General features: G+C 39.4%; 1 protein-coding gene across 4 annotated transcripts; it reads right to left on the bottom strand.

The window, feature by feature from the left end:
• Positions 1–48: 48 nt before the first annotated feature.
• On the bottom strand, positions 49–10,563 carry CCN6 (cellular communication network factor 6). 4 transcript variants are annotated; one of them, XM_045010489.1, is made up of 6 exons: positions 10,281–10,563; positions 6,726–7,020; positions 6,020–6,262; positions 2,574–2,637; positions 1,826–1,912; positions 1,185–1,381 (listed from the first exon to the last, which is right to left on the bottom strand). In XM_045010489.1, exons 1-6 carry the CDS (start codon positions 10,329–10,331, stop codon positions 1,324–1,326), a joined length of 798 nt encoding a protein of 265 aa, XP_044866424.1. In that variant the 5' UTR covers positions 10,332–10,563; the 3' UTR covers positions 1,185–1,323. The 4 variants fall into 4 exon arrangements, 3 of the variants coding, with proteins under 3 accessions (XP_044866421.1, XP_044866423.1, XP_044866424.1); XR_006578180.1 differs by having other exon boundaries at positions 1,241–1,381; positions 1,719–1,912; XM_045010486.1 differs by lacking the exon at positions 2,574–2,637 and having other exon boundaries at positions 49–1,381; positions 1,719–1,912.
• Positions 10,564–18,519: the final 7,956 nt, after the last annotated feature.

Below are 18,519 nucleotides of genomic sequence, written 5' to 3'. Positions count from 1 at the left end.
AAATTACAAGTTTCTTTCAAGAGAGCTCCGGTGGCAGTATGACGAGACACAATAGTATTAGTTCTAATTTTCAATGTATGAGGCCAGAAATACACAAGACACATATTTGTTGAGGCAATTCTTATTAGGAAGAAAGCATTTTGAAAGTCACTCCGGTGAAACAACTTACCTATAGAACACTACAAATGTACTTGGCACTTTATGACAAAAGACATAGGATAAAATCCTATCCCCATTGAAGTCACTGGGAGTTTTGCCAGGACTTCACCCATGGTCCCTACTCCAAGGAGCTTGCAGTCTAGGTTAAATAAGAAACAAAATATCATGAAGAGGGAAGAGAAATGAAGGCAGGCCAGCATAAGATCATGAGGTTACTTTTCATTGTATAAGTAGTGTTTGTTCCTTTTATAAGTTTGTTTTTGTCAGCATGTCATGAGGGGGGGAAAAATAATGAAAAGGCAAATTGTATACATTTAAAATTAAAATCTAGAAAAATAGTTCATTGGGAATGAAGTGAACTAACCTATGTCTTGACAAATACGTTTTTGTTTGTACCTACGCGCAAATGAATTAGTGCACAACTGAATCTGCGCTTAAAATTCATTTGTGGTTGAATGCTACAATATGTAATTTTTTTTTCTAACTCTATCTTGTGGATCAAGAATGATAGATCATTACAGCAAAAAAAGTTAGTAGAAAAAGGAATCTCAAGTTACTTGGATGTTTAATTTAAACCTACATGTTTGTTGAGGATGAGGGAAGACACCTATTTCTAGGAGTTTTTTGTGAAATATGGAGCAAATTCACCCCTGTATTCCTGTGGATTTTTTTAAATTACAAAAGTTTTCCCTCCATGGCTGTCCCTATGTTAGCTAGACATTCCTCAAATGTATACTCGCGTTTCAAACAATTTAATTCTTATGTTTTTTGAGTATCTTGTTTTACGTACATAGATGTTGTTCTTAAACCATGTTCTCAGGGTATTTAACAGAAGAATGTCAACAAGTTTGGTTTCAGTGGAAGGGTCTTCTCTTTAGCTAACTCTCTTCAAACTGAGCATGCTGCCATCTTGATGATACACTGCTGTCCATGGTGTAAGTTATAATAACTTGAGTCCTGAAAATATATCTCCTGGATCACTACAAATCCTCTGACAAACACAAGATGTGATCCACATCATCTTCCACTTAAAGGAGCCTTCTTTGGGGCAGTCAAACTGTACAATGATCATTTTGGATTTGTTAGGTATGCAACATCTCTTGTCCAGACACACACCACAGAAAGTAGGTTTGTAGCTTTGTGTGCTTGAGCATCCCGAAAAGGCTAGCTTCTCTGCTTTGGGAAGCTGGAATGTTGGCTGACATGTTTTTCCTTTTGGAATCTTAAATGTAAAACAAAGCAAAGCTTGAAACTTCACATGAAAAAAGGCAACAGAACAAACAACAAAGGTTGTTATGCATTTAAATAGCAGTAGCATTTGAAACACTACCTACTTTTTTTTAAGCTGTTTTACTTTTCTTTGTACCAGTCAGAAACTGAGATTTATTTTTTAAAGTAATAAAACAGCAGGCTACCAGTAATGATCCTCAGATTTGTGGCTTTCTTTAAAATTATACTTCTGTAGTTCACTGCTACATGATAAAGACAAGATCAATCTTGTATTTCAGGAAGGCTCACATATCAGAGATAATGGAAAGCCATTTTGCACTACATTTTACCTTTATAGTCTTCAATATATTGGTCTGACAAGGTTGTATGAAACACAACCTCTCTTCTTTTCTCATTTCACATTTACTGTTTTCATTGGTCACTCTGTTGGATATACCTATGCCACAGGTTCTGGAACAAGGTGTCCAAGAAGTTGCCTGTACTAAGCACTTCTCCTTCAAAACAAGTGGTAGACTTCTGTAACCTGAGAGACAGAGCAATGTATTATACATGTTGCAACACAGCAAGATAGAGACAGAACTTTTAAAAATAGCCTAAAGTAGCTTTAATTGAAAAAGTGATTTAGCATTTGATTTCTGTTCATGTGGTTTCTCTCGTTAGACCTAAAAGGCTGAGGCTGAGATGTGCAAAGCTGCCTAAGAAATTTGGATACCAATTTCCATTAAAATCGGAATTTGACATCCAAATCTCTGAGATGGCTTTGAAAATCTCAGCATGACTGTTTGTTTGTTCTGTGGCCCTCCAGATTAATGTTATGGGAACCCAAAATCCCTTCTGAAGAACTGTTATAAAACATCCAGAGTAGTGAAGAACACATTTTAAAAATTTCTTAGACTGCAGACCAAGGGCAGCTGTGAAAAGTTATATGAACATATGTAAATAAATCTTTTGATATGTAAATTTTCTTTTCTTTTTTTATGTCAGGAGCGATTTTTTTTTCAGTCATTTCTAAATATCTAATGCAATAAATCTAATCCCCTACCTAATAGGAGTGCAAATAGGTAAAGGTATAAAATAAGATTTAAAATCACTGTGGCAAATCTTGATGAAATACTCAAGAAGGGCTCACGGGGTTTGAAATCTGCACATGTAGTTAAGAGGGTAGGGCAGAATTATGAGGGTACCTGGAAGGTAGACAGCAGGTTAAAGATCTCAGTGCAGGAAGCAGATTAAAAGCCTGGCACAGATCTGCAATAAATAAAGGGAGGTTACATAATTGCTCATATGTAGTACATTTTCTACGTATGATATAGATACTGTCTTTGTTTAGGAATTAGCTAAACAGAAAATGCTTAAGGAAAGCAGGAAAACTGAAAGAACAGTAAAAGCAATAAAATTAAGCTTAGCATTTGCTACCAGCATTAACAGAAAGGAGAAAAGAATTAAAACAGTCTTAGAGCTAACAAGCCACTGCATGATTTCATGCAAACTATGCACAAATTGAATTTAAACCACAGATTATTACATTGTGTTAAGGAGAGAACATCATTTTTTAAACAAATGTTCAGGTTTTCTCTGTGAAAGGGAAAAAGCATTTCTCCTACCAAGGATTCCTACTCTGTTTTGGTTTTGTCCCTTCCATCTTCCTCACTTTCCATGTTGTCTCCCTGTTCTTTGGGTCATGCCTCAATCTTAATTGGTATTGTAAAATGCCATGTACATCTCTGGTGCTTCAGATGTAATAAATAAGGCCTCCACATAGTACAGACCTTCCATTTATTCAGGCTAATTGGTACTTCTCTTCCAAGAGCTCTTACTTCCAGGTTCAAGTGTGGTGGAAGGTGTTTCTGTTCAGTTTAAAGTAACTGAAGATATTCAACCTAGTGCTGGGGCACTATTTTGTATCACTTTCCCTCCCTGTCAGCCCAGGACGTAAAGAAACAAGATGTAGGATTATAGCTACTCCTGGGGGGAGTCTGTGCCACTGCAAAATGCAGAATTTTGCAGAAATTAATGTTGTGTGTGCAGAATTTCCTTTTTTCCCCACAGAAATGGGCTGCAGAGATGTTGGCCTCCATTAGGGGCCATTGGACCTGGCAGAGCCCGGGAGGATTTTGAACTGGAGGATTCCCAGCAGCTGCAGTTCCCAGCATGTCCTGAAGGAAGGAGTTGGCATGCAGGAAACTCTATGGGTACGTCTTCACTACCCGCCGGATCGGCGGGTAGCAATCGATTTCTCGGAGTTTGATGTATCGCGTCTCATCTAGACACGATATATCGAACCCCGAACGCGCTCCCGTCGACTCCGGAACTCCACCGGAGCGAGTGGCGGTAGCGGAGTCGATGGGGGAGCCACGGATGTCGATCCCGCGCCGTGAGGACGGGTAAGTAATTCGAGCTAAGGTACTTCGACTTCAGCTACGCTATTCACATAGCTGAAGTTGCGTACCTTAGATCGATCCCCCCCCTCCCCCCGTGTAGACCAGGCCTATGCAAGCCCAGGCCTATGCAAGCCTAGCATCAGGCTGTTCCTCCCTCTGGATCCCTAGGCTCTAGGAGGGTAGGGGATGTGAGTATCTGGGCTGGGGGGCCCGCAGCTGGCCTTTGTGGGGGAGGGGTGTGACTGTCTGGCCCCCCTGGCTGGGCTCTAGGTGGGAAGGGGGCAGAGAAACAACTGGGTTGTGACAGGGGTTTCTTTAACTCTCTATTCCTGGGAGAATTTGTGTGTGTGTCTGTATTGTTACAGACTTAATTGCTGAAAGGTATTCTGAAATAAATTACCAAACTAATTGAAATGGGGGTGTTTATATAGTATTACTTTGACAAAATTTGCAAAATTTTAATATATTGTGTGCATAGAATTCCCCCAGGAGTAGATTATAGACCAGGTCCTCATATGGTAGTGCTGAGGGTTAACTATAAATTTAATTCCAGAAGTTAATTTTTGAGTCCATCACTCTGCAGTGTTTCATTATGGGCTTAGGGTCTATAAAATCATGGTTTGAAATCTAAGATGGATAGGCATGTGACCCACAAAGTTCATTTTTTAAATCAAAGGAAATTTTTATTTAGATTTAAATATCTGCCAGGAGTTTGTCACCCAAAAATTGTAACATCATGGTAACAAATGAAAACCAGAAAGTAAAACTGGACATGTAAACAAACCTGACTTTGCATTCAACTGGAATCAAAGGCAGAAAAGTTCCATTTAAGGCCTGGGTCCTGAAATGGAATCCCTAGTGCACTGAGCCCTGTAGAACAGTGTGGTCTCTATCCAGGAAGGCTCTGACAAATGGGGAAAATTCTTCCATGGATGTGCCAGCAAATGGTTAAAAGCAATTTCTGGGTCCATTTAGACCTGCCAACTCTCTATGGGTTTTCAGACCTTTCTACAGGACTGGATGAAAAAAACTTGTCTATGGGGGGAAATGCTGCTCTAATTGGCTGCCTTTCCCCATCACCTGTGTCTTGGGAAAAGACAGTCGATCAGCAGTGTTATATGAGCTGAATAACTGCATAGACCCTCGGCATGTATAGCAACCAGTGATCCTTCCCTTCCCCTGCAAACATGGGGCTGGAATGTTCAGCCCTGTGAACTAAAAGCCAACTGGGAAACAGTTGCTTTGCAGTTGTTCTCATTGTGTTCCACAGTTTATCTAAATTCCTGAATTCAGAGCAAGGACTGGAGTTGCTCTTCACTCTCAGTAAAAATGATTGAAAATGCACCTTAAAATTTCTGTCTTATTAACATGCTGGGAAGAAGCAACATCTTATCTTGCAGGTATATAAAATTATAATTCCAGTTTATTAATACATTTTAATTGGTTTAAATGATTTGGTATCAGATATTCCAGATGGTTCCATTTCTCCTTGGTTAGATTAACATCATTCTCTAAAAGCATGCAATTCATTCATTTGAACTCAGTTGCTTTTCTGAGTTCCTTTCCTACTGTGTATGGTTTTAGTCCCAGTTTTGGATAAATTCTGTAAAAAGGAATTGCTATCCTTCATGTCTCGTCAAATTGACCATTTAGATGTAGGATAAGGTTCCATTTTTTAGGCTAGCTTGCATAAGTACTTGAACTTCTTGGGAGCTTGTCCAACCTGAATTCCAGATTTTGGGATGTTAACCACCAGCATGTGTGTATAAATTTGCTATAGCCTGGGCTGGCTCGCTTGTTTGCATGCTCCTTCCTATATATCTGCAATACTTGAATCTGGCTTGTTCTTGAGCCTCAGGCTACCCTTAGTTTTATTTTATTCTCCTTCTCATCCTAGAAGCAGAGGACAAATGATTTAACTTGGAAACGGCCATTATAATTTGAACCTGATAATATTGCGAGTAGTTTAGAAAGCAGAAAATTATAAATTGCTCCATATTCTTATAGACTGAATCCAAGATAGAGAAGGAAGTTGGTTTTTTTTTTTCCCCCTTGCAATGACTGAGATTTTGTCAATAACCAACCTGGCTGTCTGAGCCAAAATCTAGAATCCTCCATTTTCTATTGATAAGAAGGATCTACGAGATGTCGGTAAATAGAATATCAAACCATTCGTTTTTTTTTAAATAAATGTGTAGTTTAAAAATTTACCATGTACAAAAATAGTTGACCATGCTAGTCATGCACACCTGGCATTAATCTGTAGCCTGTTGATTGTAGCTGTTTCTGTTGTCCAGGGCCACAGTTGGAATGTCCAGACGTTTTTCTGCCCTTGACCATGACACACTGACTTGCTGCTGCCTTTGAGGTGAATACAGGTGTACATCCAATTGCACCACTAACACAGAGACACTTATAAAGTGGGGTGGGCTGGAAGGCCTGGCCATTGACATAATACACTCCATTGAGCTCACATCCTACTGCTATCATATCTGAAAATGGCAAAGAGCAAAATTACTAACACAGCTACAAGCTGTAAAATGCAGTTAATGGATACCAAATGGTAAGGCGAGATCATCCAATTACCTGCACTGTTGAAGTTCTGCAGATGTAAGAGGAGAGTTCTGCCCTTTCCCACCCAAACACAACTTTTATCTGTGAGAAATTATGCTTACTGGCTGCTTTGTTTTAACCCAGTCACAAATGCTTCCATAAGTAAGAGTGGCTACACCTAATGGACCACTTTGACTGATGTGTAAAATGGCGCAACGGTCCACCCTTAAAAATACTTATTTACACAGCAGTAAATGAATGAGTGTACGCTAGTGTAATTTACAGGCAAGGAACTGTGCAGCCCAAACTAAAAGATTTTTTTTGTTTGAGTCAGTCTATAAAAAGCCATGCTTATCACCCCTGGAAGTTTCAAGAATAGGATGTGAAAGAGTAATAACTTACATGCACATACTCCTGTTTCATACCTAGGCCTGTCTGCAGAGTAATCACAGTAAAGTCCTTTGTGAGGGTCACAGGTCTCTGCTTCATTACAGGTCTCTCCAGCCTGCTTGGCACAGATTTTACAACATCCGCAACCATCCTTTACCAGGCTCACTCCCGGGGTGCAGGTTGGCACATGGGGGCATTTGCATGGCCAGTGACAAAACTCTTTACGCTGATGTACCTCACTGGCTTCTGCAGATTTTTCCCCAGGCTTCACTTCTAGTTGTCCGTTGCCTTGTGCCCTGCAGAAAAACTTACATATGGTTGGACTTTTGAGGGCTGGGTTACTTTAAGCATGGTTAGTATACCATAAACTTTAGTAAGGATGAAAGAAGTGAGTTTCATAAAGCCATTAAAGCTTTTGTAAAAATTCACAAGATGAAAAAGTGAGATACGCTGGGGCAGTACATGAGAAACAAAGGACCAAATTCACCCCTAACTTAGCACATTTGGAGTGTTACACCAACAATGAATCTGACCTACCGTTTATTTCAAAGAAAATTAATCTGTCTCTTCTTTCAACAAAATAAAACTTTTAGTGTAGTTAGTCAGGAGAAAGTTTTAAATTTGGTGTTGTAGGGTTTCACACTGTTGATAAAGTTATACCAAATGTACTCAGCCCTAATCTATAGACTGTATCTGTCAGCCCTATAAATTGACTCTGATATCTGGAAGTCAAGTGATGTTCTTTCTGCCACTTACATTGGTGCACATATTTGAAAATTTGGCACTTACAGCTTACTTGACAATTGGGTTGTTGGTGTGTGAAGGAACAGAAGGCAGGTCACTTTGCCATTGTTGTGTTGGCTTTGTTGTGCTAGTGGCAGGAAAAATGTGTTGTAGGGTGCTGATCCTGCAAATCGATACACATGTGAGCAGTTCCACGAATTTGTTCACGTGCATAAATTTACTCACATGAGTGTTTGCGGGATCCAGGGCTTAAGCAGGAAAGAGATCTTAACAGACTGGCGGCAGCACTGAGATGGCAAGGTGGTAGTCTGAGTGACCTAAAGCAAAAGTCCCGTGTGTCATGATTCTGCATCTACAGAATTCTCCACACAGTCCAGCTCCTGCTTCAGAATTTAAGTCTTCACTTTAAAGGAAGACTGATTCTAGCCCATGACTGAATAGAGAACCTTCCAGAAATGAACCGTGAGTGTTGTTTTCTGAAGTCTACAGTGAGCCTGAAACAGTATTTCTGAGAGCGGTATATTGCTTCTGTTTATTTCAGTGGCATATTAATGCTAAAACATGATGACAATTTAAATTGTCAACTGTAACTATTTCATTGGTCTTAAATAAAAACCTATTTAGCAGTGGCGAATAGATTGATACGGGGGAAGAACCCACAGAGCAGCTAGTAGTTCCCATGGTCTAATGGGTTTGAGAACAAGGAGTACTAGCAGCTCCACCAGTGTAGCTTAAAGAAACCTCCAACCTTGCCCATTAAGATCCAGGGAAAGAGAAGATACAGGCATTCCCCACTGACAAAACCTCAGCTACCACATAGGTGCCAAAAACCTGATCCATCTTCCTCATTTTTCTGGGTACCTAAGGACATAGCATTTAGCTATCAGCTTCTCTCTCTTTCTCCAAACAAATTGTGCAGTGCAGTACTGTCCAGTCAGTAAAAACAACTGTTGGCAGTCTAGGGAAGACTATTGTACTAGTTATATTATTCATTTTCCTATTTAATTCAATACAAATTCCCATATTTAAACTGGAAGTTGCTGCAGAACTCTGCTTTGCATGCCACAACAACCAGCCGCATAACTGAATTCCAGTTCACCACAGGGAGTAGGGGATCTTCCTAATGGGGTTTTTCCCCTCTGATTTTCATATTTATAGTAATTTTTGTAGCTATAATCATCATTTTTCAAACATTCCACCAAACCTATAAAGTTTTACTGGGTTCCAACATCTAGCTTCCATGGTCACTTGACTAGAACTGTTTTTTAAGATACACACCTGTTCACAAAATCAACCACTATGGGAGCTGAAATATTATGCCATATCTCAAACAGGCTCTACAATGTACCAGGCACAGTTTAATAAATGGTGTTTTTAATCATTCCATTATTTATTTTCATTCGTTCTCCACACAAACATAGTACAGTAGTACTATGATAAATCACTAGCTCTTATAACTGATTTTTTTAAGGAACAGCTCTATGTTAACCTTAACCAGCCATAAAATTAGCTTAGTCTGTACTTCTGGTGCCAGTTATTAAAGCTTTTTAAAGTTTCTGTCTCTGGAAGAAGGTTGTGAGGTAAACAGGTGCTCTTAAACATTTATCAATATAAGTGACTGGATGGTTACTTTAGGAAACTCCCATCAGCACAGCTCAACATTTGCTGAAATCTTTTTCCCAAAAATATTATCTATCTTGTTAAAATTTGGCTAGGGTCTGAACTACACACCGTGGTATTGTCTGTGTGACTAAAATCAGGTATCTCTTATTTCAAAATGGATCTGTGTTCTCTTAACAGAATTCCTTCATATGCTGTGGTTCAGCAATTACTTACATTAATGCAGTTATTAAAGCTTTTGTATTATAAGTCAAAATGTGCTTTGAACCTGCAGAGCTCTACCTAAACAAAAACAAAACAAAATAAAGAAAGAGAGGGCAACTCAGAGGTGTGACTCTTCACAGCAAGAAAAACAAATCATGAGAAAACATCCTGGGGTAGGGTTAACTCTGCTGACACTGAATAACACTGTTTACTTGAAAAAATCTTCAACATTCTATCAAGTGAGGATAAAAATTTAAAGTCTGCTTGTAAAGTTGACAAACCAAATATTTTATGATTCTTCCTTCCCTAGCCTACTGTAACAATTGTGTCCACATCACACAAACCCGCGGCACATGTTTTGCCAGTCCTATGGGAAGATTCAAAAAGGAGACCATTGTGTGGAAATCTCTTGATGCATGGTTGCTTGGTTGGTTTTTAAGATTAAGCAAATTATGTATGAGGTAAATAAATTAATACCAACGTATAATTGTTATGAGAACGGTCTATGTGGAGATTTAACTTCATTATTAGAAAAAGAAAAGAACACATTTGCAAGTTGTTTTTTTTAATGGAATTGGCCTTTGAAACTGGAGTAGATAGAGCAGAATTTCTCTGTTGTTAAAACAGTTTAATAACATCAGAGCTCCTTGCTAATTTGCAAAACTAGGTCATGGAGGCCTAGAGCCAGATCAGTGCATGTACCTGGAATTTGAATAAGGGAAAGATGTTTACTTACATTGTGTCAGACAAGAATTTGCACTCAGACAGAGAGAGTTGAAGTCACTGAGAATTTAATTTTTTTTAGAAATGAACAGAAGTGAGAGGAAAATCTCAAAATTGTGTCTGTGCAATGAATAACCTGCAAATAAAATTGTACATGGTGGTAAAAAATGGCTTCCTATTCTGCACACAGCATTTGCTTGAGTGAATTTTATTTTGTCATGAAGCAAATAAAAGTTGTAACCGCTCACGAGAGAAAGATATTTTGAGAAAACTTACCTGTTGCATATAAATGATGGTGAAGAGAGTGAGAATGAGGAGCCACTGCATGTTCCTGTCGATTCAGAAGTGAAGCAGAGAGACAGAGAACAGGCTGAGCAGTGTCAGAGTGAGTACTGTACACAAAGCTCTCCCTTGTCTCCTCTGCAAATCCTTCTTTCCTCAGCACATGCAAGAACACCCACACATTCATACTTGAAATCCTTCACTTCGTACATAACCAGTTTCGTGCTCAGACTTTCAACTGATCTTTCATTTTCTTGAGCCACTTTCCAGGATATGTTTTAACACCCTGTTCCGCGACAGAAAGCTGTTCCTGCAGATTCCACTGTCTTAACTGAGGTCAGGTTGGGCAAACTTCTGATTGGTGAAGTTAAGTGCTGGGAGTGTGGAGGATTTTTTTAGCTTGTATTTAAATCCTTATTGCATGGACGTTATGATCATTTTAAAAGGACTGAGCCCCAGTAATATATTTTACAACCTCTTTCCCCGGTTTGTGTATCGATCTGGGGCTGGGAGTTAGGTGTCTGGGTGCATAGAGAGAGGCAGCAGTGCCTGTGCTCAGAGGCAAAAACATAGATGCATAGGGAACTTTCACTGCAAAAACTTAGGCACTGAGTGACTTTAGGCACCTACAGGGTTAGGCGGAAGCCAAGCAGGTGTTTTGTGGATCGCAGTGGTGCCTAAAAATGTCAGGGACTATGGCTCTTGAATGCTGATGCACAGGGCTCCCAGGAACTAGTAAATTCTAACCTGCCACTCGGTGACCTGTTTAACAGTTGTCAGATTAGAAGCAGAATGCTGACAGAGGACTCCAATCTGGGATCCGATGGGCCAAACACTGTGGGGTCCTGATTGCTTCCCAGCTTCTATTTAAACCAAGCACAGGGACAGGAAGTTATCCATGCAGCTGGGTTTCCCATGCTTAGAACTGCTTCTCCTGCAATACTTGCAGCTACTGTTGAACCCCTGGTAGCCTGACCCTGCCTGCCTCCTGATACCTGAGTCCTGTTTTGGACTCTGACCTCTTGGTATCTGCCCTGGCCTGACTCCTGCTCTGACCACTAGTTCAGAGTGCCCACATCCTGGTTGTGACACTAAGTACCCTTTGTGGAGCTCACCCTGACTGCCTAAAATTCTGTAGGACCTGGTCAATACTCAAAAAGTTCTGCTGGATAATACTGTTGATTAGGAGTTTGAGTTACGAAATTTTTATATTGGAAAAAAGTACTGTAGTGTAGATGCAGTTATACTGGCAACACATCCTTTTGCTGGTACAGTTTATTTTGTTTGGAGAACTGGTAAAAGCTATATCAACAAAATAATTGTTTTGCGGCTATAAGCTGGGTTTCCACTAGGGGGCCTGCTGGTATAGCTATACCGGAAATCCTTTCAAGTGTAGACAAGGATGGACCATTACACAAAGTAAAACTATTTCTCCATGATTATTCCCGCCCTCTCCGCCCCCACAGTTCCTCACATCTTCTTGTCAATTGCTGGAAATGGGCCATTTTCATTACCCCTACAAACAGTTCTTTTTCTCTCCTGCTGATAATAGCTCACCTTAACTGATCACTCTCCTTATAATGTGTATGGTAACACTCATTGTTTCATGTTCTGTCTGTATTTTCCACTGCATGCATCCGATGAAGTGAGCTGTAGCCCATGCTCAAATAAATTTGTTAGTCTCTAAGGTGCCACAAGTACTCCTGTTCTTTTTGCGGATACAGACTAACACGGCTGCTACTCTGAAAAAAGAAATTCTGTTTCATAATCTGACTGAAATCCTCAATGGTTGGTTCTTGGTCGACTCATCCTTCCTCTGCCTGTTCCTTCTGGCCAGCTACCACCATGCTAAGCTAACTACATTATTATAATATGTGTTATCACCAGACAGGTGCATAAGTAACTGTCTTACTGGCAATTAGCTCAGCTGTGCTCAGGACCAATCTTAGTTTTGTGGTAGGCTAAACAAAACTAGATTTTAATAGCGTAGTTGAGATCAGAGACGGGAGAGTTTTCTAAAAGAGGATTTTGTTTAGAAAAATGAAAACTTGAGGCTTTCACTTCAAAGGCAGTGTAGAGACACAATTGTATCTTGTCCTTATTTACATTAGAGAGAAGAGAAGTTACTATTAAGACACAAGCATAAACACGAGCCTAGAACTGTCTCATATGGGTAATTACATAGGCAGCTAAACATCAGCAAGTGAGGGCTTTTTAAGCTGAAAGGGCATAGAAATGAGGAGTGAGATTTTTTTTTTTTTCCTGTGAAGGCCAAAAGGCAGAGCACACTTGGAACTTGGAGCCCCATGTGGCTTTTTGTTTTGAGTGCCTCTAGGGCTGGCACTGGCTTTGAGGAGCTTGAGTTCTACCAATAGACACATTTCAATTTCGGAGGCAAGATCCATGGCACAAGAAAACTGCAGTGTAGAAAGCCAAATCATATTCATTTGATTAGGTTGCCATGGCTTGTCAAGCAGCATCACGCGTAACTATCATTTGACCGTGGATGGCAGTACTTAGAAACAGGTTTGCAGTTCTGTTTCTAATTGAACAGTGTTGGGTTTTTTTCAACCTTTTTTCATGTGCAAACCCCTAACAAATTTTGAATTGAGGTGTGGACTCCTTTGGAAATCTTAGACATAGTTTGCAGACCCACAAGAGTCCATGGACCACAGGTTGAAAACAATAACCTTTTGCGGATCCTTTAGACATAGTCTGCAGACCCCCAGGAGGGAAACCACTGTAATAGAAAAACTAGGGCTGTCAATTAATTGTAGTTAACTCACGTGATTAACTCAAAAAAATTAATCACAATTAAAAAAAATAATTGTGATTAATCGCACTTATAACAATAGAATACCAATTGAAATTTATTAAATATTTTTGGATGTTTTTCTACATTTTCAATATTGATTTCAAATACAACACAGAATACGAAGTGTACAGTGCTCAATTTATATTATGATTTTTTATTACAAATATATGCACTGTAAAAATGATAAACAATGGAAATGGTGCAATCTCTTTATCATGAAAGTGTAACTTACAAATGCAGATTTATTTATTTTTTTTGGTTACATAACTGCACTCAAAAACAAAACAATATAAAACTTTAGAGCCTACAAGTCCTCTTAGTCCTACTTCTTATTCTGCCAATCACTAAGACAAATACGTTTGTTTACATTGATGGGAGATACTGCTGCCTGCTTCTTATTTACAATGTCACCTGAAAGTGAGAACAGGCATTCGCATGGCACTGTTGTAGCTGGTGTTGCAAGGTGTGCTAAACATTCATATGCCCCTCGTGCTTCAGCCACCATTCCAGAGGACATGCTTCCATGATGATGATGCTGGTTAAAAAAGTAATGCATCAATTAAATTTGTGACTATACTCCTGGGGGGAGAATTGTATATCTCCTGCTCTGTTTTACCCACATTCTGCATATTTCATGTTATAGCAGTCTCGGATAATGACCCAGCATATGTTTGTTTTAGGAACACTTTCACAGCAGATTTGACAAAACGCAAAGAAGGTACCAATGTGAGATTTCTAAAGATAGCTATAGCACTTGACCCAAGGTTTAAGAATCTGAAGTGCCATCCAAAATCTGAGAGGGACGAAGTGTGGCACATGCTTTTAGATGTCTTAAAAGAGAAACACTCTGATGTGGAAACTACAGAACCCAAATCACCAAAAAAGAAAATCAACCTTCTGCTGGTGGCATCTGACTCAGATGATGAAAATGAACATGCGTCAATCCACACTGCTTTGAATTGTTATCAAGCAGAACCCACCATCAGCACGGAAGCATGTCCTCTGGAATGGTGGTTGAAGCATGAAGGGACATATGAATCTTTAGCACATCTGGCACGTAAATAGCTTGCAATACCAGCTACAACGGTGCCATGTGAATGTCTATTCTCACTTTCAGGTGACATTGTAAACAAGAAGCAGGCAGGATTACCTCCTGCAAATTGTAACCAACCTTTTGTTTGTCTGAGGGATTGGCTGATCAAGAAGTAGAACTGAGTGGACTTGTAGGCTCTAAAGTTTTGCGTTGTTTTATTTTTGAATGCAGGGTTTTTTGTACATAATTCTATATTTGTAAGTTGAATTTTCATGGTAAAGAGATTGCACTACTGTTCTTGTATGTGGTGAATTGAAAAATACAATTTTTTTTTTACAGTGCAAATATTTGTAATGAAAAAAATATAAAGTGAGAACTGTATAGTTTGTATTCTGTGTTGTAACTGCAATTAATATATTTGAAAATGTAGTAAACATCCAAAAATATTTAAAATAAATGGTATTCTATTGTTTAACAGTGTGATGAATCGCAAGTAATTTTTTTAATCACTATTACATTTTTTAATCACTTGACAGCCCTAACAAAAACCTAGCCCCAAATTCACCTGTAGAACATGAGATCCTCTACAGTACAGGAAGACAGACCTGGAACATAGGATACATCCTTTGCCAATAAGGAAAAATAAACAGTAGCAGATAAAAACTAAATGTACAGCTTTGGATTTGTTTTGGGCTTGGGGCAGGGAGAGATTTGTCCCCATAAAAGTGACATTTTCAACAATGTCAACAGTTTTTAGCACATGATGTTTCAGGGCCTTCCTTGGACTGTGCAAAAAGTGGGAGATGTGAATACTTTTTCTGTATTTTCCAGAAACCATTAAGGGCACTATAACCAAAATGTTGCATCTAGTGCTAAACATGGTTTTTCCCTCAGGACATTACCATATTCTCACTGAAGCTGTAAGGATGCTGGATTTGCTCCCCCTTCTTTAATCTGCCTACCTTGGAGGCCCTGCATCGCAACTAACATTCTTCTGGCTGATGAAGACTGGACTCAGTCAATGCCCTGGCATGACATTAGAGACTATGCTTCTATATTACTGACAATTTTTACATCAAGACTAGTTGTTTTTTTTTCCTAAAAGAGATGCACTAGGAAGTTCTAGAGACTGTGTTGTCCAGTAAATCAGACTAGATGATCACAATGATCCCTTCTGACCTTGGAATCTATTAATCTAGGTATTTGGTCTTTCCATAAGACCATGTTCTCTCATGATCATTATTGGTCCTGTGGCATTTTACACAAGTGTTAAGGTTGTTAATGCCTGTGTCCTGACGGCACTGTAGTTTGCGTGCTTGCATTCTCGTTGCCTAATGCTCCTGTGGAGATTCAATTAGATACGGCATTCTTCATTTCCTGAACTAAAATTGTTCTGTTGTGTAGGCTGGTGCTATTATAATTCTATTTCAGCGGGTGTGTATTTTGGTGGTGTATGAAGTGATTGCTACATATAGCTTGTTATTCTGAAAAGCATGTTCCTTTCTGTAAGATGTACAATGTAAATCTGTTAAGTCATAATAAATAGAGGTGGAAAAGTCCTCCTAGATACAGGTATCTAGTGATAGTAAACAAATTTTATTAACGTTCATGTTTAAAATTAAATATACAGAAGTTAAGAGGGAAGGTACTGTACATCTGGGGTCAGGCTTCAGTTATGAAGGATTACAGCTATCGCTTACAAGGATCACAAGATACATACATATCACATAACCAGCATAGACCCAGATTGGGGTGCAGGAGTTTTTAAAACGTCAGTGGATAAGTGGGCTCGGGTATGCCACCCATGGAATGTATTAAGAGTCCAAGTCAGTATCCGTGTAGCGAATAAGTACATGGGTGGGGTACGTCCCTTGGTTCGTCAGGGAAGGAAGTGGGTTATTTCCCTGGGCGGCGGTCTCGGTTACTCGACCTGGTACTAACAGTGTCCCGTGATGTGTTCCATATAGAACCTGATCTTAGCCAAATGCCAAGATATTTTTTACTGAAATTTGTTAATTACAATTGCTTATAGCTGGTGTATTTCAGAAATATAGGCCAATGGTTTCAGCCTTGGATATCTGAAGGTTATAGATTTAGGTGCCTATTTAATATCAGATCAGCCAAAATAAGTGATCTTATATTAAGAAGTGCTGATACTTCAGTGAGAGCAATAGGTACTTATCTTCTCTGAAAATCAGACCACTTATTTAAGTGCCTGAATTTGGGTTTGGGGGCACAATTTTTGGCACCCATGTATGAAAGTTTTGACCACAGTTTCTTCTTTCTTTGTATGCTGGTGTGAACGAAAAAATAAGCTACCTTTTTCTCTGAGTTAAATCAACTGTGTATATCTTTTCACTCACAAAAATAAATAGGTGAATAAATAAATGCACATTAAGCAATTTTAGCTTATTGCACTTGGCTCTCCTCTGGAATTTTCCTGCACACTGTTTACTAACTCTGGCTTTGCAAAGAAACCACCCTGCTCATGACAGTCATGCTCCAAAGGCGTTTAGATATTTTCTAAAGAAACACAGCCAGCATTAATGACAACTTTACTATATTTGCAAATTTCACCCTTAGATAAATTAGCACCAAGAGCAGATTAATTCCTGGCCAGAATAGAACATCTTGAATTCTGTTGTCACTACTCAGATGAGCACTGCAGATTCTGCTTAACATTTCCAACCTCAACGTATGTGGTATCATGGCATGATATCCTTTTTGAAGAATCCCATCATATGCCACAATTTCATCTTGAAGTTCTTATGTTTAAAGGTGCCTCAGATTTTCCTAATGGCCATCCATCAAGAAATATTCTCTCAAGTTCTTGTAAGGTTGGGTCATTTTGTTTCTCTTTTGAGCATTTAAAATTTTGTTTCAGAAATGGGTAGTACCTGAATCCTCATTCCTTCCAATTTCTTTTCTTGTAACTCCTTGCTTTCATTTTTAATAGGCACTTTTGAAAGCATGTCTATACAAGAAGCTCCTTCCCAGGAGTTAAATCCTGGCTCTACTGAAGTCAATAGGAATATTGCCATTGATTTCTTTGTGGTTGGAATTTCACCCCTGACCTTTATCACCTTGAATCAACTCTTTTGCAATGACAAAATCATTTTCTGACATCTAGGTGGTGCTTTGCACAATTGCTTCCATAATAGTGTTTCCAGCTGCTTATGGTCTGTTTGTACTGCAACTAATTTCTGCCTATAAACTAATTTACGAAACTACTCCCAACCAAAACTAGTTGCTAACATTTCTCTTTCAATCTAAGCAGATTCTTTTGTGTTTTAACCAAAATATTAGAAGCATATGCTTCTAGTTGATCATGCGAAAAGATGGATTCCAGGCTATGTGAGCACATATTGACTGAAAGCTTAGGCTCTTAACCTCAAAATAGTTCAGCACTGGTGCTTCTGTCATAACTTGGTTTACATTTCCAAATAGGGTGACCAGATGTCCCGATTTTATAGGGACAGCCCTGATATTTGGGTTTTTTTCTTATACAGGCGCCTATTAGCCCCCACGCTCTGTCCTGATTTTTCATACAAGCTATCTGGTCACCCTATTTCCAAAAGCTGTTTTTTTACCAATCATTTTGTACTTCTCATCAAGCAGCACACTCCAAGAGAAGTGCAGAGAACAACTCCAGCCATTGTTTATGGCACTTATTGATTCCATCAGTCGTGAAGCATTATAGAAGGTGATGTCTCAGTTTGGTTGTCCATTGAAGTTCATTCGCATTCTCAGGCTACTTCATGATGGGATGACTGCCACTGTCCTCTGTAATGGACTGGAGACAGACACCTTCACTATCCATGTTAAGCAAGACTGTGTTATTTCCCCAACCCTTCTTGCTGTGATCTTGATTCTTATTCGTGACTGTCTTTCTTCTGAAATTGGGATTTAGTATCGCATGGACAGCCAGCTCTACAACCTGCGGCATCTTCATTCTAAAATTAAGGTCACCAGCACTGTTATTACCGACGTTCAGTATGCTGGCAACTGTGCTATCCTCGTGCACACCAAGGCTGACTTGCAGTCTGCTCTGGATCTTTTCTCAGGCATCTATCTTAGCTCAGCATTGGGAAGACTAAGGTGCTCTACCAGCCTGCCCACCACAAGTTGCCCCTATTCTCCCACAAACTGTCATCAGTGGTGAACTCCTGGAAAATGTTGAGCATTTCCCTTACCTTGGTACCACCTCTCCCAGACAGCACAATCTTGATGTGGAGAGCAAACATATGTAACTTTTCTGCCAGGTGGAGTCAGCAGCAACAAGGGCCAGGTTCATCAATACAACACAGAACCGGATCCAGCTCCCACCCAGTAACATGGGAAAATTACACACCACCCTGGGCACCTTTGAGAGGCAATATTGCCCC

The sequence above is a fragment of the Mauremys mutica genome, chromosome 3, assembly GCF_020497125.1.
Source record: "Mauremys mutica isolate MM-2020 ecotype Southern chromosome 3, ASM2049712v1, whole genome shotgun sequence".
Lineage (NCBI taxonomy): Eukaryota > Metazoa > Chordata > Testudines > Geoemydidae > Mauremys > Mauremys mutica.
The sequence above is the reverse complement of the archived record's forward strand: the minus strand, read 5'-3'. Positions and strand labels throughout refer to the sequence as shown.